General features: G+C 40.4%; 1 protein-coding gene across 1 annotated transcript; it reads right to left on the bottom strand.

The window, feature by feature from the left end:
- Positions 1-3,284: 3,284 nt before the first annotated feature.
- Aimp1 (aminoacyl tRNA synthetase complex interacting multifunctional protein 1) lies at positions 3,285-25,270 on the bottom strand. Its single transcript, XM_075981314.1, has 7 exons — positions 25,127-25,270; positions 19,642-19,775; positions 15,913-16,026; positions 13,794-13,961; positions 11,682-11,893; positions 8,461-8,629; positions 3,285-3,517 (listed from the first exon to the last, which is right to left on the bottom strand). Coding segments are annotated over exons 1-7 (966 nt in total). The 5' UTR covers positions 25,129-25,270; the 3' UTR covers positions 3,285-3,350.
- Between the last annotated feature and the right edge of the window lie 123 nt (positions 25,271-25,393).

Here is a 25,393-nt window from a genome sequence, read left to right as displayed (position 1 = left end):
AGGGCAGCCATACAGGCCACGGAGTGGTGGCACAGACTTTTAATCCTGGAACTCGGGAGAAAGAGGCAGATGTCTAAAATTTAAAAAGGCTATAACTAATTTAAGAAAAACTATATATAGTATCTATATATAATATACACAGGCAAAAAATACATCAACACTGTTTAATCCATTTGCATTTGACAAATCCAGAGAAAATATTCCACTCTCCATCCTATCTTGGTGAGTTCAAAGTCTTGTACATAGTTTACTTTCTATCAGCATTACCATGCAAAACTATCTTTTGGTGTCTCTCAACCTTGTACACTTTACACTTCTTTAATGAGTTTATTTTCTGCATCTGGTAAACAAGGAAAATTATAACTATCTAGTCTTAAATTCCCTCAGAGACCCAAGAAGGACATAATAGTAACTAAATAACCAGGAAGTGTGAAGCACAATTAATTAAAGCTCAGGGTCAGAAGTTGGGGTTCAACCTGAAGAACCGAAAAGCAAAACAGCCAGCCACTGGCTCTTCAACCTCTGTCTGAAATAGCGATCCTGTCTCCTGAAATCTCAGAATGAGACTGTGCCTGAGAGCTGTCTCCCCCCATCTTATATTCCTTTCTAGAACTGGGATTAAAGGCATGCATCACTACCACCCGATTTCTATGGCAACTAGTGTGGCTACTGGGATTAAAGGTGCATGTCATTGTGGATACGGGGATTAAAGTTGAGTGTTACCATAACCTGGTCTGTAAAGCTGACCCAGTAGGACTGTTTTAGTCTCAGAACTTCAGGCAGTCTTTATTTATTAAAATACAACTGAAATGCCATTGCAGTAGTGTGAGCAAGAACTTCCAAATGACTCAACTTTATTTCCCACTTCTTCAATTCTGTCCCAAGCATTCAAAGCTGCTTCATGGCATTAAGCCAGGATGTGGCCGTCATATATGGATTGTCTTCCTATATTAGCATAATCTCCTTCTCCAAAAAGTTGATCTTGGGAGATTTGCATACCTCTAACTCTACTCTGTTGCTCAATGGTCTTAGCCTCTTCCTTCCTCCAGGTCCTCCATTGCAAATGAGGATCAGGCTCTTTCAAAAAGCATGAAAATAACAGAAACTGCACACATGAGCCAACTTCCAATTGCAGTGACAAAAATTCTTAAGCCACGAGCGTTGCTCACAAAGCTAAGGCTTAATGACACAAAAACTGCAACTTATGAGTGGCCTCTGCGCTGATACTGTCAGCAATGGGACTACAGAGACTGGTCACTGTGTGACTCTGGCTCCCTCCACCTTTTAGACAGCTGCTAAATTCACACATGCCCACATGTCCGTGCCATCCTTCCATCCTGCCACAGCAAACACAGGCCTCACCAGTGAGGGAGGGTTCCCAACGGAAGCCTGCAAGATTACCTGTCTGTCCCTGTAGTGCCTGCGCTATGGACAGTTCGTGAGTGGGGCAAGGATCTGGAGATTAAAGAACACAAGAGACGTGGGTCATTCATGAAGAGAGAACGCAGAATGTCGTTTATTCAAGCTTAGAGAAAGCTATATATACCTAATTGCTGCACAGTGGAAATCCCCACCCCTACCCCAGGCAGAAGAGAAATTACCAGGCTCAAGATGGAGCAAACAACTCCCCTGTAGCTAACCACCAGGGTGGACAGAGTGGGTACAGGAACAAATGTTTTGCCAGAAACTGCAAGCTCTCCTCAATATGAACCCTGGGAGGAGGGGTAGACCTGTGGGCCCTACACATCTCCAGTTGGTGCCAAGTCTGTTTACAGGAGACTACTGTAAGCTTTGTAACAGCGCAATAAGGCGTGTTTGTGTGACTAAACCCGGCGTATTTGAAAGGCAAATCTCATATGGACTTCTTAATTCCCGAGGGAGACAGGGCTCACGTTTGTTCCTCTAGGGTGCACAGGATAGGTGTAAACGCCACTGTGCTTGTGCAGCTTCTCCAGCTGCAGCCAACAGAGTTGCTCTCAAGCTGCTGCCATGACTCCTCAGTGGACATTCCACAATTGTCACCTCTAACATCCTGGGGTCTCCACCACATATTTCACTTCACTGACCTCTAAGGGATGCGCACTGTGAGAACATGGCCCTGCTACATAGTACCTCTTTTCACATCCTTTTGCAACCACCACTGCAAGGCTTCTGTGGTCCTACCACCCTTGCATTCTGCATGAGTACAAAACTAGCATCAAAGGGACAATGGGACCTCTTGCATGGTTGCAATGGACTCAAAGTACTTTGATAGCTCAACAGGATAAAAGAAATTCTGAGGATAACAACTGCTTAGGTCAGTGGTTTTCAACCTTCCTAATGCTGCAGCCCTTTAATAAAGTCCCTCATGTGGTGACACCCAACCATAAAATTATTTCAAGGCTACTGCATAGCTATAATTTTGCTATCGTTAAGAATCATAACATAAAACTCTGATATGCAGGATATCTGATATTTGACTCAAAGGGGTCGAGATCCACAGGTTGAGAAGTACTGGCCTAGGTGGTTCTGTAGAGGAAAGCTCCTAGAGGCTCTATTCTCAAAAAGGTTTAATGTTTGACATCCTCCCACCTGCAAAGGGTGACCTCCAAGTAGCTTCAGAGATGCCCTCAAGGAACCTTTCCTATTTCTCAGCATCTTTCAATAGCTTGAATCTCTTCAGTAACCACATCTTTCATGGCACCAACTTTCTTTTCTGTTCAACCTGAAAATATTAAAATCCTTCTACTTTTAGCACCTGAGCTCTATTTATGATTTTTGCTATAAACCTAGGCAAACCCAGCCAACTATCCCCAGGCCTCATCCAGAATGCTATGTTGACCTGAACATTTCTTCACATTAGTCTCTCACCGTTAAACTCAGCTTCACACAAAATCTCAGGGCCTGAACATAATGGAAACAAATTCTTTGTCTGATATAACAGGAATAGCCTCTAGTCCTTCTCCAAAGTTCCTGCTCCTGTCTGAAACCAGGCTAGCAGTCTTTACTGCTTGCATTCTGATTATGGTCTTCTAAGGTCCCAATAGGAGCAACTTTCTTTTCTTCCTTTTTCATTTTAGGCTTTCTCTAAGTGACATAATCACATCTTTCAAACTCTCGGACAAACCAGTTCCAAAGGCTTCAAACCACATGGTCAGACACAATCATAGCAATGACCCTAGTTCTGGGTACCAAGTTTCTGCTAATCAGTTTTCTGTTGCTATGACAAAATATTGAGAAAACAAACTTAAAGCAAGATTTGAAAATAAAAAAGTCCACAAAAAGAGCAACTCATATTATATGTGTAAGTGACAAATATACTCCTCTTTATTGTTATCAAGGTTTCTCAATGTCTTTCAGTAACAGAGCACTTATTTAATTCCACTATTGGCCATGGTTTGGGCCCTGCAAACGCCCTTTCCCTTCACCTCAAAGGGAGCCCCTTTGTATGTGGCCACACACTCAGCATTGGTGTGCAGGTCAGGCTGGATCTGCTCCCAGATCTTCTTCTTAGGGTTCAGCTCCTTGTCAGGCTCTCCTGTTCAGAGAAAAACCAGCAAGTTACATAAGCAACACCCAGAAAACTCAGATACCCTGGGGATTCAAGGTTTTAAGACTGTTAGGCAAGTATGTTTCATTTAGGCTAAATCTCCAGTCCCAAATCAAAGAAAATTGTAAGCTATTCATTTAGTCATGTAAAGAAGGTCTGGGAAGAAAGGAGCCCATTCAGATGGATTAGACTTTTACAGCTGGCAGGGGCAGTTTCTGAGGAGCAGTAAGAATACGGGGGGAGTACTTTCTAAATGCTAGGAACACAGGTTATTGCCTGAAATACATACAACAATCTTGACTCCAATACACAACACAGGGAGAAACTGAAGGAGAGAGAAGGTGCAGTCACACCAGCAGTAGGCATAGGCAGGCTATGACATCAGAGCCTATTACCCCTGGAACAGCACCCGGCCTCCTGATATGTCATGCTGTGGCTTACAAAGGAAACAAACTGCCCTGGAATAAGTGGACATCACTCCTAATGCCTCCTAATCCCTCTATTTGCAATAAGTGATAATGTGTACATCTTAACCAACAGAGACAGATAAGAAGTGGAGTACCTCTGGTCTCAGTTTAAAGACAAGTAGCAGATCAAATAACTTTTTACCGACAGGGAAGCAGGCTATCTTACTACTGTTAACAGTTTCTACTCCTTCTCTCCTTCCCTCCTTCCCCACATATTTCATATGTATGCAAATAACAAAATGGAGGACATTTTTTGACTATTTAGCAAAGCTTCTGTGCTGGCTGAGATTCGCCCCTCCACCAAGATATTGCCAACATGACAAGGTGTTCATCAAGATATTGCCAACATGACAATGTGTTCATCAAGATATTGCCAACATGACAATGTGTTCATCAAGCAGTGGCCCGAATTTACACACCAGTGTCCACTTTAAGATGAAACTACAAAAACTGATGCATAAGTCACAGCAGGCACTCTAGGAGGTCCAGTTAATGTTGTACTCATGAGCAGATTTTCAGTGTAGGTCAAATATTACATCAGAATTAAGTCATTTACTGCTTTCATAGCTAAATCAACACTGACTTCAAAGCTTCTAAAGACAGGCTGACTCTCTCTCTGTGGGGGCTAATGTAGCTAGTGATTTTAAGTTAAAGGCAATGTTCATCAACCACTCCAAAACTAGAGCAATAGTTGACAGAATCCACTGAATATCTTCCATCTGTACTCTATAAATGGAATGATGCCTAGACAATAGCATGTTTGTCTGAGGTACTCTGTGAGAATTCAGAGTAGAACAGCTAGCAATGGATAGAAGAGCCGCCAGTAGAGAAAGAGGACTAAGAGAGTATGGTGTATGGAGCCGAGTGAGTTAAGAAGGAGCCTGCAAAACAACCACGGTGTTCCACGGAGAGTGGGGGAATCTCCTTAACCCTAGCAATACTGGAAGATTAGAAGCAAAGGAAGCTGGAGTCAAATGGATTTTAGAGAAGAGTAATTGAGCACAGATAACTGATTTTTGAAAATAAATAATTCTGAAAGTTAAATGTATGCTTTGTGAGTATTATTTTTACTGCAAAGGCTCATTACTAATGTTTATAAGCATGACCTTGGAGTAAATTTCCATTTGTTATTAGGCCATGAATAGTGCAGTCTCAGAAAAGTAAAAATCCAAGCCAATCTAAAACCAAAGCAAACCTATCATGACCTTTGTCTCCTGGTTACAAAACTGACTTAAAATTATTTCTACATGGGGCCTCAGGGACCAATTAGTATATCTAAATACTAAAATTTATAGCTGTCCTCAATTAGATTTTAATGAGTGTTGGGTAGAAGGGAAGAGTTTTAGTTGTTACTACACATATTATTTGGCATCCTCTAATTTCTGTGGGAGTTTCTAGCTTTGTGATAGGGGATGGGGTGTTTTCTAAGTATGGATATGACAGTGTGTGCAGAAAATATCCAGAGGCTTTCTCCTCCAGGATGTTTATGGCATGAAGGCTGCTCCCCTAGGACCATTCCTACTGAGATGAGAAGTCATCTCAATAGTCTCCTGTTTTTATAGTTTTTTACATTTGGCAGGCATTCTTGTCCTTAGCCTAGGCTGGCCTCAAATTCATGGTCTGCCTTCCAAGACCTGGGATCACATGGCATGCCATATCCCATCCAGCTTAATTCCTAAGTGTTCAAATAATAAATAATCCTGATTGACCTTGAATGTGTTGGAAAAGTTACCAACTTCTGCTCCCAAAGTGGTTACTTATCAGATTTACTGCTAGTGAAGCAGTAATTGGTATGGAAGCATATGTAAGGTGAGTTCTCAGACCAAGTCTGCTCAGCTATTTGATAGTGCTCAGTCTGATTAAGCATATTCTAAGTGATAAAACCATTAAAGTTTAGTTTTCTCTTCATAAATATGAACTTTTCTAGAACATTCAAGTGCCTCATGAACAAAGAGAGAATTGGGCAAAAAATACCAGGCTGAGTAACATGAAGCATGCAGCTAAATCAACACAGAGATCCAGAGAACATGGTGAAAGCAAGAAATCCAGCTGGGCTGTTAGCACTCCAAATCCTAGGTCAGTGAGAATCTCAGTAACAGATAGATGACAAAAACGGATTTGAAAGCTGAAATGATGCACCTGGTAACTCCGAGATAAGGATGAAAAAAAGTTACCATGGTAACAAGAGAGCCATCAGCATTCATAAATTAGCCACTACATTTTACTGGTCCCCAGTTTTCAAATTTGTAAAAAGGAGGGTTAAAGTACATTTCTTCTGCTTTTAATTATTTGACTCCATAATGTCAAGAAGTAAAATAAAATAAGCCTTAATAATTTTCTTTCTTTCTTTTCCTCTTCTAGTCCTTAGCCTAGGTTGGCTTCAAATTCACGGTGTGGCTTCCAAGTCCTGGGATTATACCACATACCATATCCCATCCAGTTTAATTCTTAAATGTCAAATAATAAATAAGGATACTGTTAATATGGAAAGGTCAATAAGGATTATTTATGTTTTTCTTAATGAATTCTAAATCTTAAAAGAAAAAAATTATTTTGATGTTTTATTCAAATTTATTTAACTCCTAAACATATATATATATATATATATATATATATATATATATAAATATATAATATGACAGCTTACTCCAAAGTAGGTGATTTTTAGGAGTGTTCCAATATTGTGGGACTGAAGGGGGTGACAATTATGCTCTCAGAATTTAAAACAATGTTTCCTCAAACATCTAGAATGGAATTTTCTCAAAAAAAATTCATAAAGCATAGGTCATCATGGTTTCTCATATGCTCAAGACAAATCCTTGAGTAGAGGATTTGTAGAGGAAGCTTTCAGTAAACAAGGTCCTGGGTGAATATGTCTGTTCACATGGGCACAGACATGTCAAGGACCCCAATGCCCCAGTAACACGGAGCACCAAAGTCTTCCCCAGAAAAGGCTCAGATGAACTGCAAAACCTTCTTAGGGGTAGGGACGGGGTGGTTTCCCAAGTATGGATATTGATAGTGTGTACAGAAAACAGCCAGGGTAGCTTTCTCCTCTAGACCACCCCTATTGAGATAAGATTTGCTGACTTGCCTCTTGCTTTTATAAATATTTTCTACACCTGGCAGGTACTCCTTCTTCTGCTTCAAAGATCTATTTCTTAAGCTAAGCATAATGGTTCATGCCTGCAATTCCTCCAACACTTGGGATGAGAAGGCAGGGGGATGACTTGGCTTATAGACGATAGGCCCTGCTGGTCAGAGGTTGCAGTCTACCATGGCCTGGTAGCTTTTTCTGCAATGGACAATATAGAGGACTCCTTCCCAGTGGGGGCTTTCTCAACCTAGCCTCATCTGGAGGATGTCTCTAGGCCTGGATGCCTGACTTATCTCAAGGATGACCCGACACAGTTCCCTGCAAGCACTCCTCCCTGCTGTCCACACGGCATGCTCTAGTTATTTTCATAGGGCCACCTTATGCATATTAGGTGACACCCCAGCCTCTGACTCACCCTCTATTTCCCCCCAACTCTGGAATAAAGCTAAAGCTACTCCTGGAAGGCCATTTCTGCCGTGATCACAGGTCCAATAAAGTTCTCTGTCACCAATTCTATCCCTTTGACCTTGTGGACGGATGGCCAATGGACTGTGAGGAAAAAAGGTTCTGTGGATTTATCCTCTGTACACTGTAAAGATTTGCCATTTGAGTTGCTTTAATAAAATGCTGACTAGCCAGTAGCCTAGCAGGAAGTAGTGGTAGGGCAACTAAACTAAGGATGATGGGAAGGAGCAGGGCGGAAAAAGGAATCCTCAGCCAGACACAGAGGAAGCAGGAGATGAACATGCCATGCTAATAAAGGTACCGCCACATGGCAAAGCATAAATAAAGAATATGGATTAACTTTAAACTATAAGTGCTAGTTAGTAATCAGTTGGAGCTATTGGCTGAACATTTATAATTAATATAAGACTCTATGTGGTAATTTGGGATGTGGCTGCTGGGTATTGGGAACTGGTGGGCCAGAGAGAAACATTCAATTACAAAGGGGACCCCATAAGACACTATCTCAAAATGTACTAAAACAAGACAAGAAATCCTTTCTACTTTTCCAGTATTATTACACTACAGCTTTCTCAGGAACATTTATACTAAAGAAAACAATTTAAATGGAACTTTACTTTCCATCACTAGTCTTTGTGTAGTTTAAGTGATTTTAGAGCACATTAACTTGATTCACATCCATGTCCTATTATTATTCTGTAGGTATAGAATCTTTGTAGCATCTCATGTAAAGTGTGATTTTATGGACAGCAAGATGGTTATGTTATACTCACGGTGCTATCGTAAGCAAACTTCCTGAAAATCCTTCTGATACACACATAGGACAAGTTTTAACCTCCAACTTTATAAACATCACTTTATAAACTTATTCCCAATCTATTTAAATAATTATTGATACTTACCAGGGAAAGCATCAAAAGTAATTCTGTCTCCAGGAACAGACCCATTGGGAGGTGCCAGAATTTCCACTTTCTCTGGTGAACTAGCACACATTACCATTGCTTGAGATAGTACTCCCCGCATTTTTGCAGGCTTCAGATTACAAAGTAAAACCACCATCCGATTTTGCATCTGTGCAGAACAAAAGAGATGACTAAAGATATGTAGAGATTTAAAATAATCATGTTTAGGATACTTCAGGCACACTGACACTCTACTTATTAAATTTGTTATCTTTGTGGATGTAACTTTGTCTTTGTGTAGTTAAAATATTTTTTAACTATGAAGTCATGTATAAAAAAATGAAGACTGATATCTTGCATAAACATGAAAAGAAAATTGATGTGGGAGTGTCATATATCAGTCTGTTGATTTCATTGGTTAAGCAATAAAGAAACTGCTAGGCCCATTGGATAGGCCCACCCTTAGGTGGGTGGAGTAAACAGAACAGAATGCCGGGAGGAAGAGGAAGTGAGCTCAGACTCCACAGCGCTCTTCTCAGGAGCAGACGTCCGCCATGCTCCCGGCTCCTGGGCAGAAGTGATGTGGGAGTGTCATATATCAGTCTGTTGATTTCATTGGTTAAGCAATAAAGAAACTGCTAGGCCCATTGGATAGGCCCACCCTTAGGTGGGTGGAGTAAACAGAACAGAATGCCGGGAGGAAGAGGAAGTGAGGTCAGACTCCACAGCTCTGCTCTCCGGAGCAGACGCAAGAGAGACGCCATGCTACCTGCTCCAGGGAAGACGCACGCTATGAAGCTCCGACCCAGGATGGACTTAGGCTAGAATCTTCCCGGTAAGACTGGTGCCAAACAGATGATAAGAAATGGGCTAGTCCAGGTGCGGGAGTTAGCCTAGAAGAGGCTAGATAGAGCTAAGGGCCAAGCAGTGTTTAAATGAATACAGTGTCTGTGTAATTATTTCGGGGCATAAGCTAGCCGGGCCGGGGCAGGCGGCTGGGTGTTGGGGACGCAGCCCAGCCGCCGCCCCATATTACTACAAATGGCGCCCAACGTGGGGCTCGAACCCACGACCCTGAGATTAAGAGTCTCATGCTCTACCGACTGAGCTAGCCGGGCCGGGCAGGCGGCTGGGGTGTTTGGGGGACGCAGCCCTGCCGCCGCCCATATTACTACAGAAAATCCCTCAAATTGGCAGGGCATGCATACAACAGTAGAAATCTTTTTTTTCCAAATATATACAGAAATTTTGTTTTTTTTCCCAATGTATATAGGTATTTTGCTTGCAAACAGTTCTGTGTCTGGTGTCTGTGGATACCAGAGGAGGGTATCAAATCTCTTGAACTGGAGTTAAAGATGGTCATGAGTCTCCATAGGGGCACTGGGAACCAAACCCGGGGCCTCTGTAAAAACAGCCAATGTTCCTAATCATCTGTCTAGCCCATCTGGCCATTTGTCCAGCCCAGTGGAAATTTTTTAATTAAATATTAATTTAAAGAATAAATAACCGAGTGAACCAGCCTGATGTAGAACTTCAGTTACAACCAATGGGAAATGTATAAAGTTGATCCTCCATTTCCGTGAAAAAACAGGTCAAAAAGCATGGAGTCAGGAGTTGCCACAGGATCAGATTACAAGTATGCATATTATTTAGGTCAGCATTACAACTAAAGTAAATGAACTAACTTATATTAACTTTTTTTCTCTACACATTCAGCCATTTCCAATACTAGACAAGGTTTCTCTTCCTCTTTTTTTTTTTTAGTTCTGGAGACTGAACCTAGATATATACACACTTGGCTGGTGCTCCCCATCTCAGCAGCATCCCCAGGCCATTCTTAAAAAGAAACTAACAGCTCAATAACACATCACAGTGCACAACTGGGGCTACTTCCATAATCTGCTATAGCGCTAAAAAGAAATTCTGTCCATCTTCCAGAGTCAAAACGTCTTTAACTTTCTCCCAATTATGCCCATCCTCTACAGGCTTAATTAAAACAAAAGGCACACAAGACTCCTGTGTTAGGAGCTGGTTTTGGAGTTGGACTATGGCTCAGTCCCTCTTCAATCCCAAGCCTGTTGATAAGAGATATCTCAGAGTTTCTGTCTCAGGTCAGGAGCCATGAAATGGGACAGAATAAGAATAATTATATACTTGATAAACTTTCTTTGCTTTTCCTCATATCTGTGTCTTTCTTTATATGTCCGTATATGTCCTTGTTGTTAATGTTTAAATTTCCAATAACAAACAACAACTTTCCCTACAGTAATCTTTAAAGTTTCCAGGATGAAGATGGGGCCCCACAACATCAACTCAATCTGGGTTTTATGACGTTATGAATATTTTTTTAAGCGCTAAAATTAGACCTGTTTTTTGGTACCAACTGCACAAGACAATTTCAAATGGTGCACATTTTTGACAACACTCTGGCCGGACCTTCTCAAAATGCTCAGAGACTAGTTATAATTTTCTTAGGTCAAAGGTTAATTTGGAAATTTTACCATCATTTGCTTTCACAGGAGCCCCTAAGAAGAACGTCGCCCCCATGTCAGCTAGAAGCAATTTTAGAGGACAACGTCCCCGCTCCCAACAGAGTGTGCCCTCAGGGTTAGGGACATCTTTTAGTGGTTGGTTTAGGGTTGAGGGGATGGGGAGAATGGTGGAAGGCAAGGGCTCACAGCCACAACTGTCCTCTGACCTCCACACTCATTCTAAGGCACACACAACACTGCCCTCGCATACATTAACACAGAACACACAAGAGGAAAATAAATGATGTGTACTTTCTGTCCTGCTGAATTTATCTTTCAGGCCTAAGTCCGAGGTAATTTCATATACCTTTTTTTTGAAATTCACCTTAAAAATCCATCTTTTTCATATTTATTTTTTTTCTTCTTTTTCTTTTTTTTATATTTATTTTTATGAGTGTTTTGTTGGATGCATGTATGTTCATGATGAATGTACTTGTTCAGAGTAAATGTCTAGAGAGGGTACAGAAGAGCCTGGAAATGGAGTTACAGATTGTGAGCTGCTACGTGGGTCCTGGAAAGCCAACTCTGGTCCTCTCTAAGAGCAGTAAGTGCTCCCAACCAGAGCCATTGCTCTCACTCCCAACTATAATCATCCTGAAATTCACGTATTAATCATTTACAGCAACACATATGAATAAATCACTTAAGATGACGTATGTAAGCAGTAGTCACTTTAGGGGGACAGATCACCTGCTCCAGAGGAACATGATTCACCAGTCCACTGACGACGGTCCTTGGGGCTGCTTCTCCCACATCTACTTCTTCTACATACAGCGAGTCTGCATCTGGATGCTTTTTGGCAGTAACAATACAACCAATGCGAAGATCCAGACGAGAAACGTCTATTGGCTTCGAGTCAGTATTTGCTGCTGCTGACTGCTGTTTCTTCTCCTTTTTCTCTCCTAAGGATTGAGACTGTGTAAGCATCAGACATAAGAAAAACAAGTAACACCAGGAGAAGCCTCTGGTACCAGTGCTGATGAGTTCAGGAACAACAAAAAAAAAATCACTTCTATCACAAAGTATACTCAAGTTATAAAACCTACATAACCTTAGCTATTTCTCTAAATACAATATTTCTAAAAAAAAAAGATAAATTAGCCTATTATTTGATCCATTTTACCATCATCATCATCACTGTTAATCTCTTACGGTGCCAACCTGTGCATAAAGGGTACTACTGTATAACAACTCTCTCTGTACAGCTGGGTTCATCGGTTGTTTGTGATCCATCTTCCAGTTCACCTTGCCTGGTGTGCCTCTCCTGTTTCAGCTGAATGTTGGCCTTTAACAAGTTGGTGATCTGATCCTAAGTCAGGACTAGGAAACGATCAACTGTTTTAGACGCTAGGTAAGTTTCCTGCTGGCCAGAAAGTTGTCAATTTGGCTGTATGTACATTTGTCAGGAAATTTGACCTGCATGAATTTTGTGTTGGATATGTACAAATTATTCGCATAGCAGACGTCACACAGTTGTTCCCCTCTACTGTTCCTTTGTCCGAATCCATACATTCCCAGGGCACTATAATCCATTCTTTATCCAGATCCCACTTTTGCACTGAAGTCACCCTAACAATTAATATGTCATTCGTATGTCCCTGCTGACCTCGTTCTGCAGATCTGTGTAGAAACTACTGATGACATACTCTTCTGCTTCTGCTGTTGGCGCGTATACCTGAATGACAGTCATTGGACGTGTCAGGTCTGTTCCCAAGTATGCATTTTTGGGCCAAATTGGATAGCACTAAAGCTACACCTGCCACGTGCTTTCCCTCTCCACCTGAGTTTATAATCTTGCATCCATTTACTACACATTCTTGTGTTCCTGTCCGATGAGTTTCTGCCAATCCAATGACATCCCACCTGAAGCAACTGAGCTTACGCACGAGCAAGTCCGTTCCCTGGACTGTGTTTAGTGTTCTCACGTTCCAGGTCCCTATTGTGGTGACTCTTCGTTGTTATGTCTCTGTGCTTTCGCAGGCCCAATACACTTCTAATAAAGTCTGATATTTACACAAGGATCTGAAAAGTATTGGATGCTAAAATGCTTTATGTCAATTCATAAAGCCCTTAGCATTTTGTATTTTCCAAAAAACTGCCAAATGAGTGCAAGAATAATGGGAGGCAAATATAAGAATAGACTATAAAAGCAGATTTACAAACAAATCTAATGAATTAATACAAATGTTTACTAGAAAAGTTGCTTCAATAGCAGGGTAAAGGTGAAAGAAGGAACCTTAAGAACTTGAACAAATGTGGCATCTTACAAGTCAAGAGTACAGTTGAAGCTTAGAAATACTTGGGGACAGGAAGTACAGAATTTGCTGGTTAAATAGATCTGAAGACTGAAGGAAGGGAACCAGTGTGGCTGCCTAGTAGACTCTGAGACTTCTTTGCCGTGCTATTTTATCAGTTCCTTAACATCCACACCTCAGTTCAGATGTTCTGCCGACTAGATGTCACTGTCTGCTTCTCCCAAATGGCTATTAGCCAACTTTAACATCTGACTTCTTTGGAACAAAGCTCCAAATATACATCCAAGTTTAGTCTTACATCTTATCTTTGATGCTTTTATTTATGCTGATCCCTCTACAAAACATAACTCATTTTATGCTGTCAAAGTTGTCAACATTCACATATTCCTCGGGATTCAATTTCTATATTCTAACGACAGACTGCTTTTAATTTTATCTTAGCTCCTAAAACTTTGGACTTTCTTTTCAATACCTTTATTATCACCATAAATATTAATATTGCCTGATAAAACAATCAAAGGTCAACAAGATTAATAATGAAAAGTACCTTTCTTTTCAGCCTTCTCTTTTACCTTCTTTTCTTCTCCTCCCCCTCCTTTGGTCTGTTCTTTTACACTAGAAGAGGTGGTTGATACCGAGGTAGACTGTACCACAGTTGCAGAAACTGCAGGTTTAGCTTGCTGCTGAGTGTCAGATGGGACTGGAATTTGTTTCACTGACAGAGAAAATGAACAGGGTCACTCATGCTATGCTCATAAACAAGGTAGAACAATAGGTTTGCAAATCACAAATGCGAATCCTTTTTAAGAGAAAAATCTAATACATATGGACATCAAGTATCCATTATCTGAAGCTATAGAAATGGCATCAAAAATTAAGTATATTTTAACAATTACTAAGGACACCATTTTTTTTTGTTTCCATTTACTCATTAGTAACTCAAGAAGAGTGCAGGTAACATTAGTATCTAACATTTATCATGGACATACTATGGGTTGAAAACTATTCAAAGCTCCAGCGATTCTCCTAAACTTCCTAGATTCTACTTTATTCCATGTCACTGTACTATATTATGAATGATAAATCTGAGCCATCAAGAAGTTAACAATCTGGCCCACTGACAGGGAATAGAGACGCAGCATTGCCTGTCTAAACACTTCTATGTTAAAAAACACAACTGTTTATAAAGAGGGTTAGAGAGATTGCTCCACAGTTAAGAGCACTAGTTGCTTTCAGAAGATTGGAGCTCTGTACCTGGCTCCCATGCCAGACAACTCACTACTGCCCATAACTTTAGCACTATGCATCACACATCTTCTGGCCTCTGCAACACCATGTATCAAGATAGTGACCCGCTTTGAGGTCTTATATGGCCCAGCATGGTAAACAGTCACTTCTGCTGCTTGTGGATCAAGATGTAGACTCTCAGCTCCTTCTATCTTGTCATGATGATAATGAACTAAACCTCTGCACTATAAGCTAGCCAAGTAAGTGTTTTCCTTTATAAGAGTTGCCATGGTAATGGTGTCTCTTTACAGCAACAGAAGCCCTACCTAAGACAGATCGTACATGTCACTAATTTCCCCTTATTTTATTTCGTTAAGGGAAGAATTCACACGGCATTCAAAATATCATGCTGATAGCATATCAAATAAAGCCAGCAATAGAGAAAGGCATCACCGGGCTGGTGAAAGGGCTTAGTCATTAACATGTCTTCCACACAAGTATGAGGACTGGAGTTCAGATTCTCAGAACCCACATAAATGCCAAATGCTGGTGCATGGTGGACAGCCTGTAACTCCAGACTGGGGAGGCAGAGACAGGAGCTCACTAGAGCAAGCTACTTAGTGAGACTAGCCACATCAGCAAGTTCTCAGTTTGATGAGATATCCTGCTCAAAGAATAAATGAGAAAGCTATCAAAGGTAATTCCCAACATAACCTCAGGCCTCCACATGCATGTGAAAAGCTGTGCCCCATACACGCAAATATGTATACATAGAGCACCCACTGTCCGTGCCCCCCAACTCTAACACACACACAAAGAAAATGGAATGAGCTTTTCAAATGGGCCAATAAAATTGTAACTTTATATACAATTTTTAATCAAACTGATCATTATTTGATGGTTTGAAAAGTTCTTTGATTTTTTTTTAGGCAAGTGACTCTCATCTCTAAGTTTTATTGTCTTAGTTTATAAAATAAAGTTATTTTGAAAACAATTTTTTCTTTTACTTTTTGAGATAGTGTTTAGCTGAAGCCGAGGCAGCCCAGGCTGGCCTCAAATTTATAGCAATCATCCTTCCCTAGCCTCCTTACTCCTGGGGTTGAAGATGTGAGCACACCTGCTGACAGAAGATCTGAGTATAGAAAAAGTTTGTCACTTGACACAAACGCGCCTGAAAAAGTTTAGTAACTGTAAATTAATTACTATGGCTATTTTTCAGGAGGTATCAAACAGCAGAAACAATGCTGGTCAAGTTCTAGTACACAGCACAAAACTGAGACGCGTAAGCTTTGAATACCAGCTTTACCATCTTCTATGACCTCAGAGGAGACCAACTGCCTTTCCGCAGTCTACGTCATTTCTTCCTATAGGGAATTAAGGTAGGAAGATGAAATCACACGCTCGTGGTAGACTGAGCACCCTAGCGTTGTCATCCTCACCCCCATTCTGAATCTCCGCCTGAATCAGCTCCTGCTTTAGCTCTTCTATTTCTTTCTTCAGTTTAGCATTTTCAACTCGAAGTTTCTTTTCTTCTCTCAAAGTTGCCTGCAAAACTAGAATCAAGAAAATTCACTTAAAAACTATTTTCAAATGTTTTATTTGAATATTATTTGGAAAGAGTAAATACAATTGTAGCTGTTATAACAATAGAAACTAGTATTTGGCCAGTTGCTTTATGACAGTTTACTATTTTAATATCAACAATATCTCACTAGTCACTGGAACATTGGGTGTAAGACTCCAACCAAAACAAATCTCTGAGGACATAAATGCTGTAAATAGTAATTTGTAGATTAAAAAACAAGGAAATCAATCTATACATTTAGTGTATACTTTCTCCCCCATGCATACATCTGATCCACAGTCAATTTGAGAGAAAATAAATCTATAAAATAAAGAGTGGAACAGAAAAAGTTACCCGTGTGTGTGTGTGTGTGTGTGTGTGTGTGTGTGTGTGTGTGTGTGTATGACGTAGAGTCCAGAGATCCAAAGGAGTATCTTCCTTACTGAGTGTAAACCAGGTAAATAGTTATTTTAGCCTGGACCTTAGAGCTATTACACATACAAACGTAAGGTATTTTAAAGCATTTTTATTATATTTGAAATTTAAGACTCAAGTACCACAAAATGTAGCTTGCACTGTCTTCATTGAGGGCCTGTGTAAAGACTCATTCATTCATCGTTTTCTTCTTCTATGCTGGGATCAAACCAAAGGCCCCAAACATGTATTATACCGGCTCCCACCAAGTCACACCCTAGCCCATATTTATTCTTATAGTAAATCAAATACAAAAACAAAACCTACATTTGGCATGAGATGAATACAGACTAAACATACGTCTGGAATTAGTCAACACCATGCTGGAAATAATATGCATGAGTCATTTAGCATATGACTTGTCACTTCTGCTAGTACTTGATGTAATGCTGTAGTATTGTTCATTGAAATATACATTATTACTATTACTTAGAAATTATTTTTTATATATAAGGTTGCTATGACTTACATTTTTAAATTAGGGGTAATTTAAACCATGGAGACCTGGCTCGTGACGTTTCAGAAGAATTTTAGTATGTGGCCTAGAAACTGGTCTGATATTCTGGGGGGAAAAAAGTGGCTGCTTTTGTCCTTGTCCTCAATGTCTGCCTGATACTGAAGTAAAGAGTTTTGGATTAATCGTATTGTCAAATAAAAATCTCAAAATAGCCTCACACAGACTGTCTTGCGGTTAGGTTACTAGTATTCACTCTCATGAAGATTTATAATGAAAAGGAGCATCTGAGCAAGTAAAAATACAAAATACGTACAGACTGAGGAGAAAAAGGGAACCAAGAAAATGGAGTTGTCTTATATTCAAGGAGATAAACATTAAAAAGTCAGGTATTAAATGGAATAAAGGAAGTGGTAACTTCAGGGCAAGACCTCACTTGTGAAAAGGAATTAAAAAAATTTAGAGCAAGGTGTGGTGGTGGACACCTTTAATCCAAGTACTCAGGAGGCTGGAGAATCTCTAACTTCAAGGCCAGCCTGGTCTACAGAGCAAGCTGCAGAATTGCCAAATTTAGGCAATGAAGGAAAGCACAGAAAACAGAAGTTACTGAAAATGTAGTTGAATGAGGGCACCATGTTCCACTCCTAGGAAGAAGCAGAACTTGGCTGTTAAAGCCAAGAGGTTCTGGCTTTAGAGTCAAGGGAAGGAAGGGGTTATGGATTCATCTTCCATGACTAAGAAAAGCTGCTGAGTCCAGGCATGTGACCGGAGTATCCCTGTGTGGAGGGCCAGAGAGACTGTGTATAAAATTGTGAAGGTGAAACCTGGCTTGCCCTAGAGACCACAAAAGGTTGGAGATGCCAGAGCCGAGGGATGCCTGCCCAGGAAAGCAGCTAACAAGGAGTGGAACTAGCACAAGAGAGGTATGTTACAGTCAACAAAATTGAAAGTAGTTGGAGACCGCTAGAGCATTTTGAGATTAGACATGGAGATGCAGAGTTTGGAGTTTTCCCAGCTGTTTTTAGTCTTATTTTGGTTCAGTACTTTCTCACTATGCTGCTTTATGGAAAGGCAATTTTCTGTGCCACTGTATGTTGGAAGTAGGTGATTTGCATTTTGTTTTTACAAGGGATTACAGTTAAGAGATTGCATGGATCTCAGAAGAGATTTTGGATTTAGGACTTGTAAGCATGTCTGAGATCACTATAGACTATGGGGACTTTTAAAGTTGGGCTGAATGCTTTTCTGCATAGTGCTATGGACACAAACCTATGGGACCAGGGATTGGAATGCGGTGGTTTAAAAAGGAAAGGTCCCCATAATGCTTGGTTTACAGGGAGTGGCACTATTAGGAGATAAGGCTTTACTGGAGGAAGTATGTCACTGTGGGGGTGGGCTTTGAAGTCTCTTAAGCTCAAGTTAAACCCAGAGAGACAGTCTCTTTCTGCTGTCTTTGTGATCAGGATATAGAACTCTCGATTCCTTTTCCAGCACCACATTTGCCTGCAAGCTCCTCACCATGATGAAAAGGAAATAAACCTTTGAGCTGTAGGCTAGCACCAATTAAATGTTTTCCTTTATAAGAGTTGCCATCATCATGGTGTCTTCTCACAGCAATAGAGCACTAAGACGGCCATGAAGAAAATGCTATTTACAATATTTACTATTTCACAGATCATCTTCCGCCTCTCCTTACTAATGGAAAGATTATTAAGAACTACCAGGGAAATACCAGGAAACATAAGGAAGAAAGGATTAAACAAGGTTTTACAATCCTTACAACGTTTTTGTAAGACGTTTTTTAAAGGAGAAAAAGCACTTATTTAAATTTCTGACAGCATAACATTTTGGAATTTCAATTATAGTACCAACAATAATGGTTATTGAGAAATACATACTGAAATCAATCAAATCAAATCCTTAAGAAAGAAATTTGGTAGAAGTTTTATACACACTACAGCAATTTCTCAAAAACGTCAAAGAACAAAGACTATGAAAAACACATCTTGACCCATAAAATTTCAAAGTAATTATTAATATCTGATTTCATTATATTTCCCCCAATTATAATCATTAACCACTAATAACATAGCAACTAATTTTAAACAACAGACTCTTCTCTGTCCCAAAATACCATATTATTTTCTCTAATTATTTATTTACTGCCATGGTTAGTTCATTTTTAAAAAATAAACGACAACTGAGAAAAGTCTTCTCAGACTAGACTGTGGGCACATAGTAGGGCATTTTCTTAACTGATGATTAACACAGGAGAGCCTGACCTGGGGTGGTGCCTTCCCTGGGGAGGTGGTCCTGGTTGTGTAAGAAAGCAATTTAAGCAAGTCATAGAAAGCAAGTTAGTAAACAGTGTTCCTCCATGGCCTCTTCTTTGGTTCCTGCCTTAACTTCCCTTCATGACAGACTCTAAGCTTCAAGTTGAAATAAATTCTTTCCTCTTCAACACACTTTTGGTGCTTTATCATAACAGAAAGCAAACTAGGTCTTTTAGTATATACCAATTCTAATTTATCATAATCCTAAAACATTTTTAATATTTTATACTCAAAGGAATCTAAAAGCCATAATTAAAATTATCAAGTTATAATTTCCATAGTAAACATTTAACTGTCATTATTAGAATTTAGATATTTCCGTAGACTATTAAAATGGTCTTACCCGCCTTCTCCTTGAGAAGGGCAACCTGCTGCTTGAGATATTCAATGATCTGGTCTGCCTCTGCACCCTTCTGCTCGAGCCTCTTCAGAACAGCATCACTGGTTGCCATCTTTGTCCAGAATCGGCAGAAAATCCTAAATGAAAAATGAAAGTCATAAATATACTGTAGAAGGAAAGAATATACTTATTTTATAGGAATTGCCATATGACTGAGGAAACTCAAAAGATCTGAACTTACTGAGCAAACTACTGGAGAAAGGAAACTAGGCAGAATCAAACAGAATAGACTGTGGTCTGAACTTGTAAAGGAGCAAGTGGTGCTCTCCCTGGGCAGGTGGTCTGAGTTATTTAAGAAAGCTAGCCTGAAGCACTATCCCTCCACGCATCTGCTTCAGGTTCCTGCCTGGAGTTTCTGCTGACTTCACTGTGACCTGAAAGGGTTAGCAAAAATAAAATTGTTCCTTGCCCAAGTTGCTTTTGGTGTGTGTTTTGTCACAGCAACAGATATCTAAGTTTTTGTTAGTGTTTCCTAGCAATATGCAGCACTGAGGAAAAAATACAATGCATACGAAAGGTGGTTCCAGTCAACCAACCTTAAGTGAAAAACACACTTAACAGGCCATGTGACCGTGTGACCAACTTCTCCATGTTCACTTTGTTAGTTTATAGCAGGATCCTCTCACCTGCTTTCTTGCTCTCCACGGGGCCTTTTCTTCACCTGTTGCCTGAACACTGTTGTTCAGAGTTTGGAATAGATATTTTCTGGGGATTACAAATCATCACCAGGCAGTTTATGGTTACCCCTATCACCCAGGGTTAATATGAGGGAACAGGATGGACGAAATGGGGGAAGGACAGAGACGAAGAACAAGAAAAGAGATATTTTGATTGAGGGAGTCATTATAGGGCTAGCAAGAAACCTGGCACTAGAGAAGTTCCTAGGAATCCACGAGGATGACCCTAGCTAAGAACTTAATAGCAGACACGGTGCCTGCATTGGCTTTGTCCTGTACTTAGATTGATGGCTACTTTAAATGCCACCACAGAACCTTTATCCAGCAACTGATGGAAACAGAGACAGAGATCCACAGCAAAGCACTGGGCTGAGCTCCCAAAGTCCAGAAGACGAGTGGGAGGAGTGAGAATATGAGCAAAGAGGTCAAGACCATGATGGGGCTACTCACTGAAACAGTCTACCTGAGCTAATGGGAGCTCACTAACTCTGGCCTGACAGTGAGGGAACCAGCAAAGGAACAAACTAGGCCCTCTGAATGTGGGTGACAGTTGTATGGCTGGGGCAGACTGTGGAGCCACTGGCAGTGAGACCAGGATTTATCCCTACTGCTTGTACTGGCTTTTTGGAACCCATTCTCTTTGAAGGGATACTTTGCTCAGCCTAGATATAGTGGGGAGGGCCTTGATCCTGCCTTAAAGCAATATGGTAGACTTCTTTGACTCCCCATGGGAAGTCTTACCCTCTCTGAGGAGTGGATGGGGGAGGAAAGTGGAGGTAACAGGAGGAGCGGAGGAAGTGGGAACTGGGATTGGTATGTAAAATGAGAAAAATAAATAAATAATAAAAAGACTGAAGGCCAAAATCTTTAAGCAAGGAATATGCAAACTTTCACACAGTTATTTACCATTTGCTGGCTGCCAGGTCCCTAAAAGTAATTTGCATCCATGCTCATTGTCTCAACCTTACTTACAATCCCCCCCTCCCCATTTTGTCTCATGCTAGGTTTACAGTAGAGAGAAAATGAGCAGTCACCAAGCTTTCAAACAAAAGAGGAAAACACAGTGGACAGAAGAGCGCAAGATAAATGTAATTACATTTAGGGAGATGTGCCAGTTTAACAACACTGGAAGCTTAAACTCTCTACTGTTCAATGCAGTGCTCATTGTACTATTTTATGTTAATTATTCTATAATGATTTTTACCACAGACAAAGTATAAAATATCAAGTCTCCTTGGGGCAGTGTAAGATCACCTCTATTTTATTTTATTATTATTATTATTGCATGGAAACCATGTTTAATTCCCAGCTACTTGGAAACTCACCACCTGTAACTCTAGTTCCAGAGCTTCTAAACCCCTTCCTCTGGCCTCTGCAGGCTCCAGGCATGAACATAATGGTGCATATACACACATGTAGGTACATACGCATGCACGCACATGCGCACACAGACATACAATTAAGTCTTTTTTAAAAAGTCTCCTTACTGTGTTTATAGCTTTTAATATGTTAGTATGCACAACGTTTCTCACAGATGATAACAGGAATAACATGTGACACTTGGGGAATAGTTAGTGCTTGCTGGCTAAGTACATGGATCATTTATGAATACACAGGTTTTTATTTTCATCTGTAAAGTGCAAGAATATATTTGATATATTGCCCTGTTTGTCTCTCCATAAATTCCTATGTGTGCATGTATTGTTCAAAAAGGACACGGGAGAAGGAAGCTTGCTCTCTTTGCCTGATCACTTTCACTCCATTCCTTGGCAAATCCACTCTGTCACGGGCATCAGAGCCTATTTCTCGGGAATTCTGTTGCATATTTAATACTAGCTGAGCCATGCACCCTCACGAACTGAACGACGACTAGATTCTTGGACCTTCCACTGGTAGGCAGCCACGGATGGACCACAGTCTGTAAGTCATTTTGATAAGTCTTATATGTATTGATATATACTTACTGAAAAACTTTGAATTTAGCCCTAGACTCTTGTTTTAGATTACTACTTTGTTTTCCTGTATTACTGAATACACAGTAGCTTCATTTTAACTCTAAATCATAATCACTAAAAGTATACATAAAATAGAAATTATACTTAATAGCTATATAACAACATGACACACAACAGAACTAATATCAACATTAACATTTATGGTGAATTATTTGCAAATAACACAATGAAAACTTTGTCAACAGCTGGCACTCTACTGTGATCTTAAAATGACAATAATTTTAAAATACACTTCAATTAAAAATATGTAAACACATTTCAAAATTAATAGTAATCATAGAACCATAGCAGTGTTTTTTCTTTTCTTCTCTTCAGCCCTAATCTTACCTTGCGAACATTCCCCCCCATTGCTTAAGTCTAATTGTCAAGTTACTGGGCTCTGCCAAGAACATGGTACCACTTTAAAATCCCCACTGGTACTTAACACAATGTATCAAAAGTGAGAATTTAGATATATATTACAATTAAATAAAATGTGAAAATTCAAACTATAGTGCAGCAACCAGCATTAGTCCTACAGGTAATTTTTTAAACCAAGCTTTGCTAAAGCCCACCGAAGCCCTAAAGCTGTTTTCTATGAAAGTTCTTATTTATTTTTGTCCCCTTACCAGAGAGCCTATTTCCTCTTTACTGATGAGGAAGCCATAGATATTTAAATGATGACAATGAGGTGAGAAGGTGGCTATAAGATTGATTACTATGAAAGGATAAGCCAAATATTTTATAATGTTTTGGCTAATTAATCCAAACCCCCTTTTCCCAGTAAAATGTACATTAAAAAGAAACAAAACAAAAAACGTGGCCAGGTTTTCTGTGATTTTCTTTTACTGCACAATTGATAATGCTCAGAGGTTTCTTTTTGTAACTACTTTTGTGTTTTGTTTTTTAAGAATTGGCTTTTCTGTAATAACAACTCTGGCTGCCCAGGACCTCACTTTGTAGACAAGAGTGGCCTCGAACTCACAGAGATCTGCCTGCCTCTCCCTTTTGAGTGCAGGGATCATAAGGAGTGCACAACCATACCCAGATTCAACTCGGTTTTAAAATAACTAATCTTCTCAACCATGCTATCTCCACCTCTAATTCAAGAACACTGGTAAGAAAAGATATTACTTTAATGGAAGACACCATCTCCTTTGACATTCAATCTTTCCCCTGTAAGATACCATCTTCATTTTACAGACTTGGATAAATCACCTGGCATGTCTCAAGTCATTCAAGTATCAAAAGGCAAAACCACAATATTACTTATGTTCATCATTCTGAAACTTACACGATTTACTTAAAAATTTTCCCAAAGTCTACTTAATGAAAATAAACTGCAATACATGGTTTCCTTGTGCATGTTCATTGAGTACCCCAAGAATATGACTGGACACATCTTAGTACCTGTAGTGTCTATTAGGTTTCCTTTGAGGAAAAACAAAAGATTTCCTTTCTCACTTCTGTCCTCAGTCTACCAAGTAACCCTCTTCAAAACAAGTTGGATAACATTACATGGATACTGAAATCCTTACAGTGGCGTTCACTCCCACTCATCCCCACGATCAGCCTGATCACTCGCATACTGTCTCCATCTTTAATTCCTTCTCTCAATTCTGAGCCCCCAGGCTTCCCTGATATTTTGCTAAGTTTTTGTTTCATGGTCTTTGGCATGACTGGGCCTTCTGACTGACAGCACCTGCTGACAGTTACCTGTGCAGTTAAGTACATTTATGTCACATCCTTCCTAGAAAGCCATCTTTTCCTTGAGAACCTTCTCCTTTGGCCACATTACAGTGCCAAATAATATATACCTTTCTTTACTGTTAATACTCTTAGTGATCAGAATTTATTTTTTTTAAAGATTTATTTATTTATTATGTATACACTGTTCTGTCTGTCTGTATGCCTGCTGCCCAGAAGAGGGCACCAGATCTCATTACAGATGCTGTGAGCCACCATGTGGTTGCTGGGAATTGAACTCAGGACCTCTGGAAGAGCAGTCGGCGCTCCCAACCTCTGAGCCATCTCTCCAGCCCGCGATCGGAATTTATAATCTAAAATATGGTATGGGGGCTGGAAAGAGCGCTCAGCAGTTAAAAGCGCTGACTGCTGTTGCATGGAACCCAGGTTTGGTTCCTAGCACTCACATCGACTGGCTGGTCCCAGGGGATCTGATGCTTTTTAGCCTTCATGGTCACTTGCATACAAGTTTTGCACAGAAACTCAATCGGGCGTGTACGCCTACCCATAAATAAACAAATATTAACATCGTACTTTCAGGGCTGTACTTCAACAATAAAACGTACGCTGAGAAAAAAAATTACTGGGAATTTTGTCCTTTTTGTTGTTTTTTTTTTTTCTACTTTGCTTACGGATCTTTACCTAGTAACTAAAACGGTGGCCCGAGTATAGTGATAGCTGGCGTTTCTAACATCTGCTGATTCAATACCTTTCTCTCTTGAATCCCTCCCCATGTACAAACACTGGAAATCCTTTACACACTCACTTAAAGTAAACAAGCTTTACTTTATGAATCCACCCCCTGCATGCTTTCCCTCGGCCAAGTATTCATTTCCAAAACTTAGGTGAATTAAAAAGGGCTAAGCTTTTCCTGTTTCCTCGTGGCACGGGGGTGGGGGTGTGACCACGCTTCCTACAAAGACTTGGATGGCCAGGTTCTCTTTTCCTGGTGAGAAAAGGAAGAACTCTGGATCGCTTCCAATCGACCCTAGACCCTCTCGTGACACTCACATGAAGCGGCGAACCGCAGCTCTCGAGCAGCCTCAGCCGGGTGCAGGAAAGGCCAGCCTCCCGCAGCCCGTGGCAGGGGGAAGAGGACCCAAGGGCTGTCCCTGATACATGCCTGAGAGTTTCCCAGATTCACCCCATAGCAGCCGTCCGCTCCCTGCACTCGCTCTCTTCTCGTGCCACATCACGGTCTCATTTCCCCTTTCCTCCTCCCTCCCTTCCTCCAATCCTTCCTCTCCTCTTTCTCTCTCGCTGCACGTTGCTGTCTGT

This window comes from Microtus pennsylvanicus, chromosome 7 (genome assembly GCF_037038515.1).
Source record: "Microtus pennsylvanicus isolate mMicPen1 chromosome 7, mMicPen1.hap1, whole genome shotgun sequence".
Classification (NCBI taxonomy): Eukaryota; Metazoa; Chordata; class Mammalia; order Rodentia; family Cricetidae; genus Microtus; species Microtus pennsylvanicus.
This window is presented reverse-complemented; position numbering and strand designations above follow the sequence as displayed.

Excerpts from the sequence above, each read along its gene's own strand:
- Aimp1 (XM_075981314.1), bottom strand. Across the intron at positions 8,630-11,681 it reads ATCATGTTCCTCTGGAGCAG|ATGCAAAATCGGATGGTGGT; the intron begins GTGATCTGTCCC and ends TGTTCTGCACAG. Across the intron at positions 3,518-8,460 it reads TACTTTTGATGCTTTCCCTG|GAGAGCCTGACAAGGAGCTG; the intron begins GTAAGTATCAAT and ends TTCTCTGAACAG.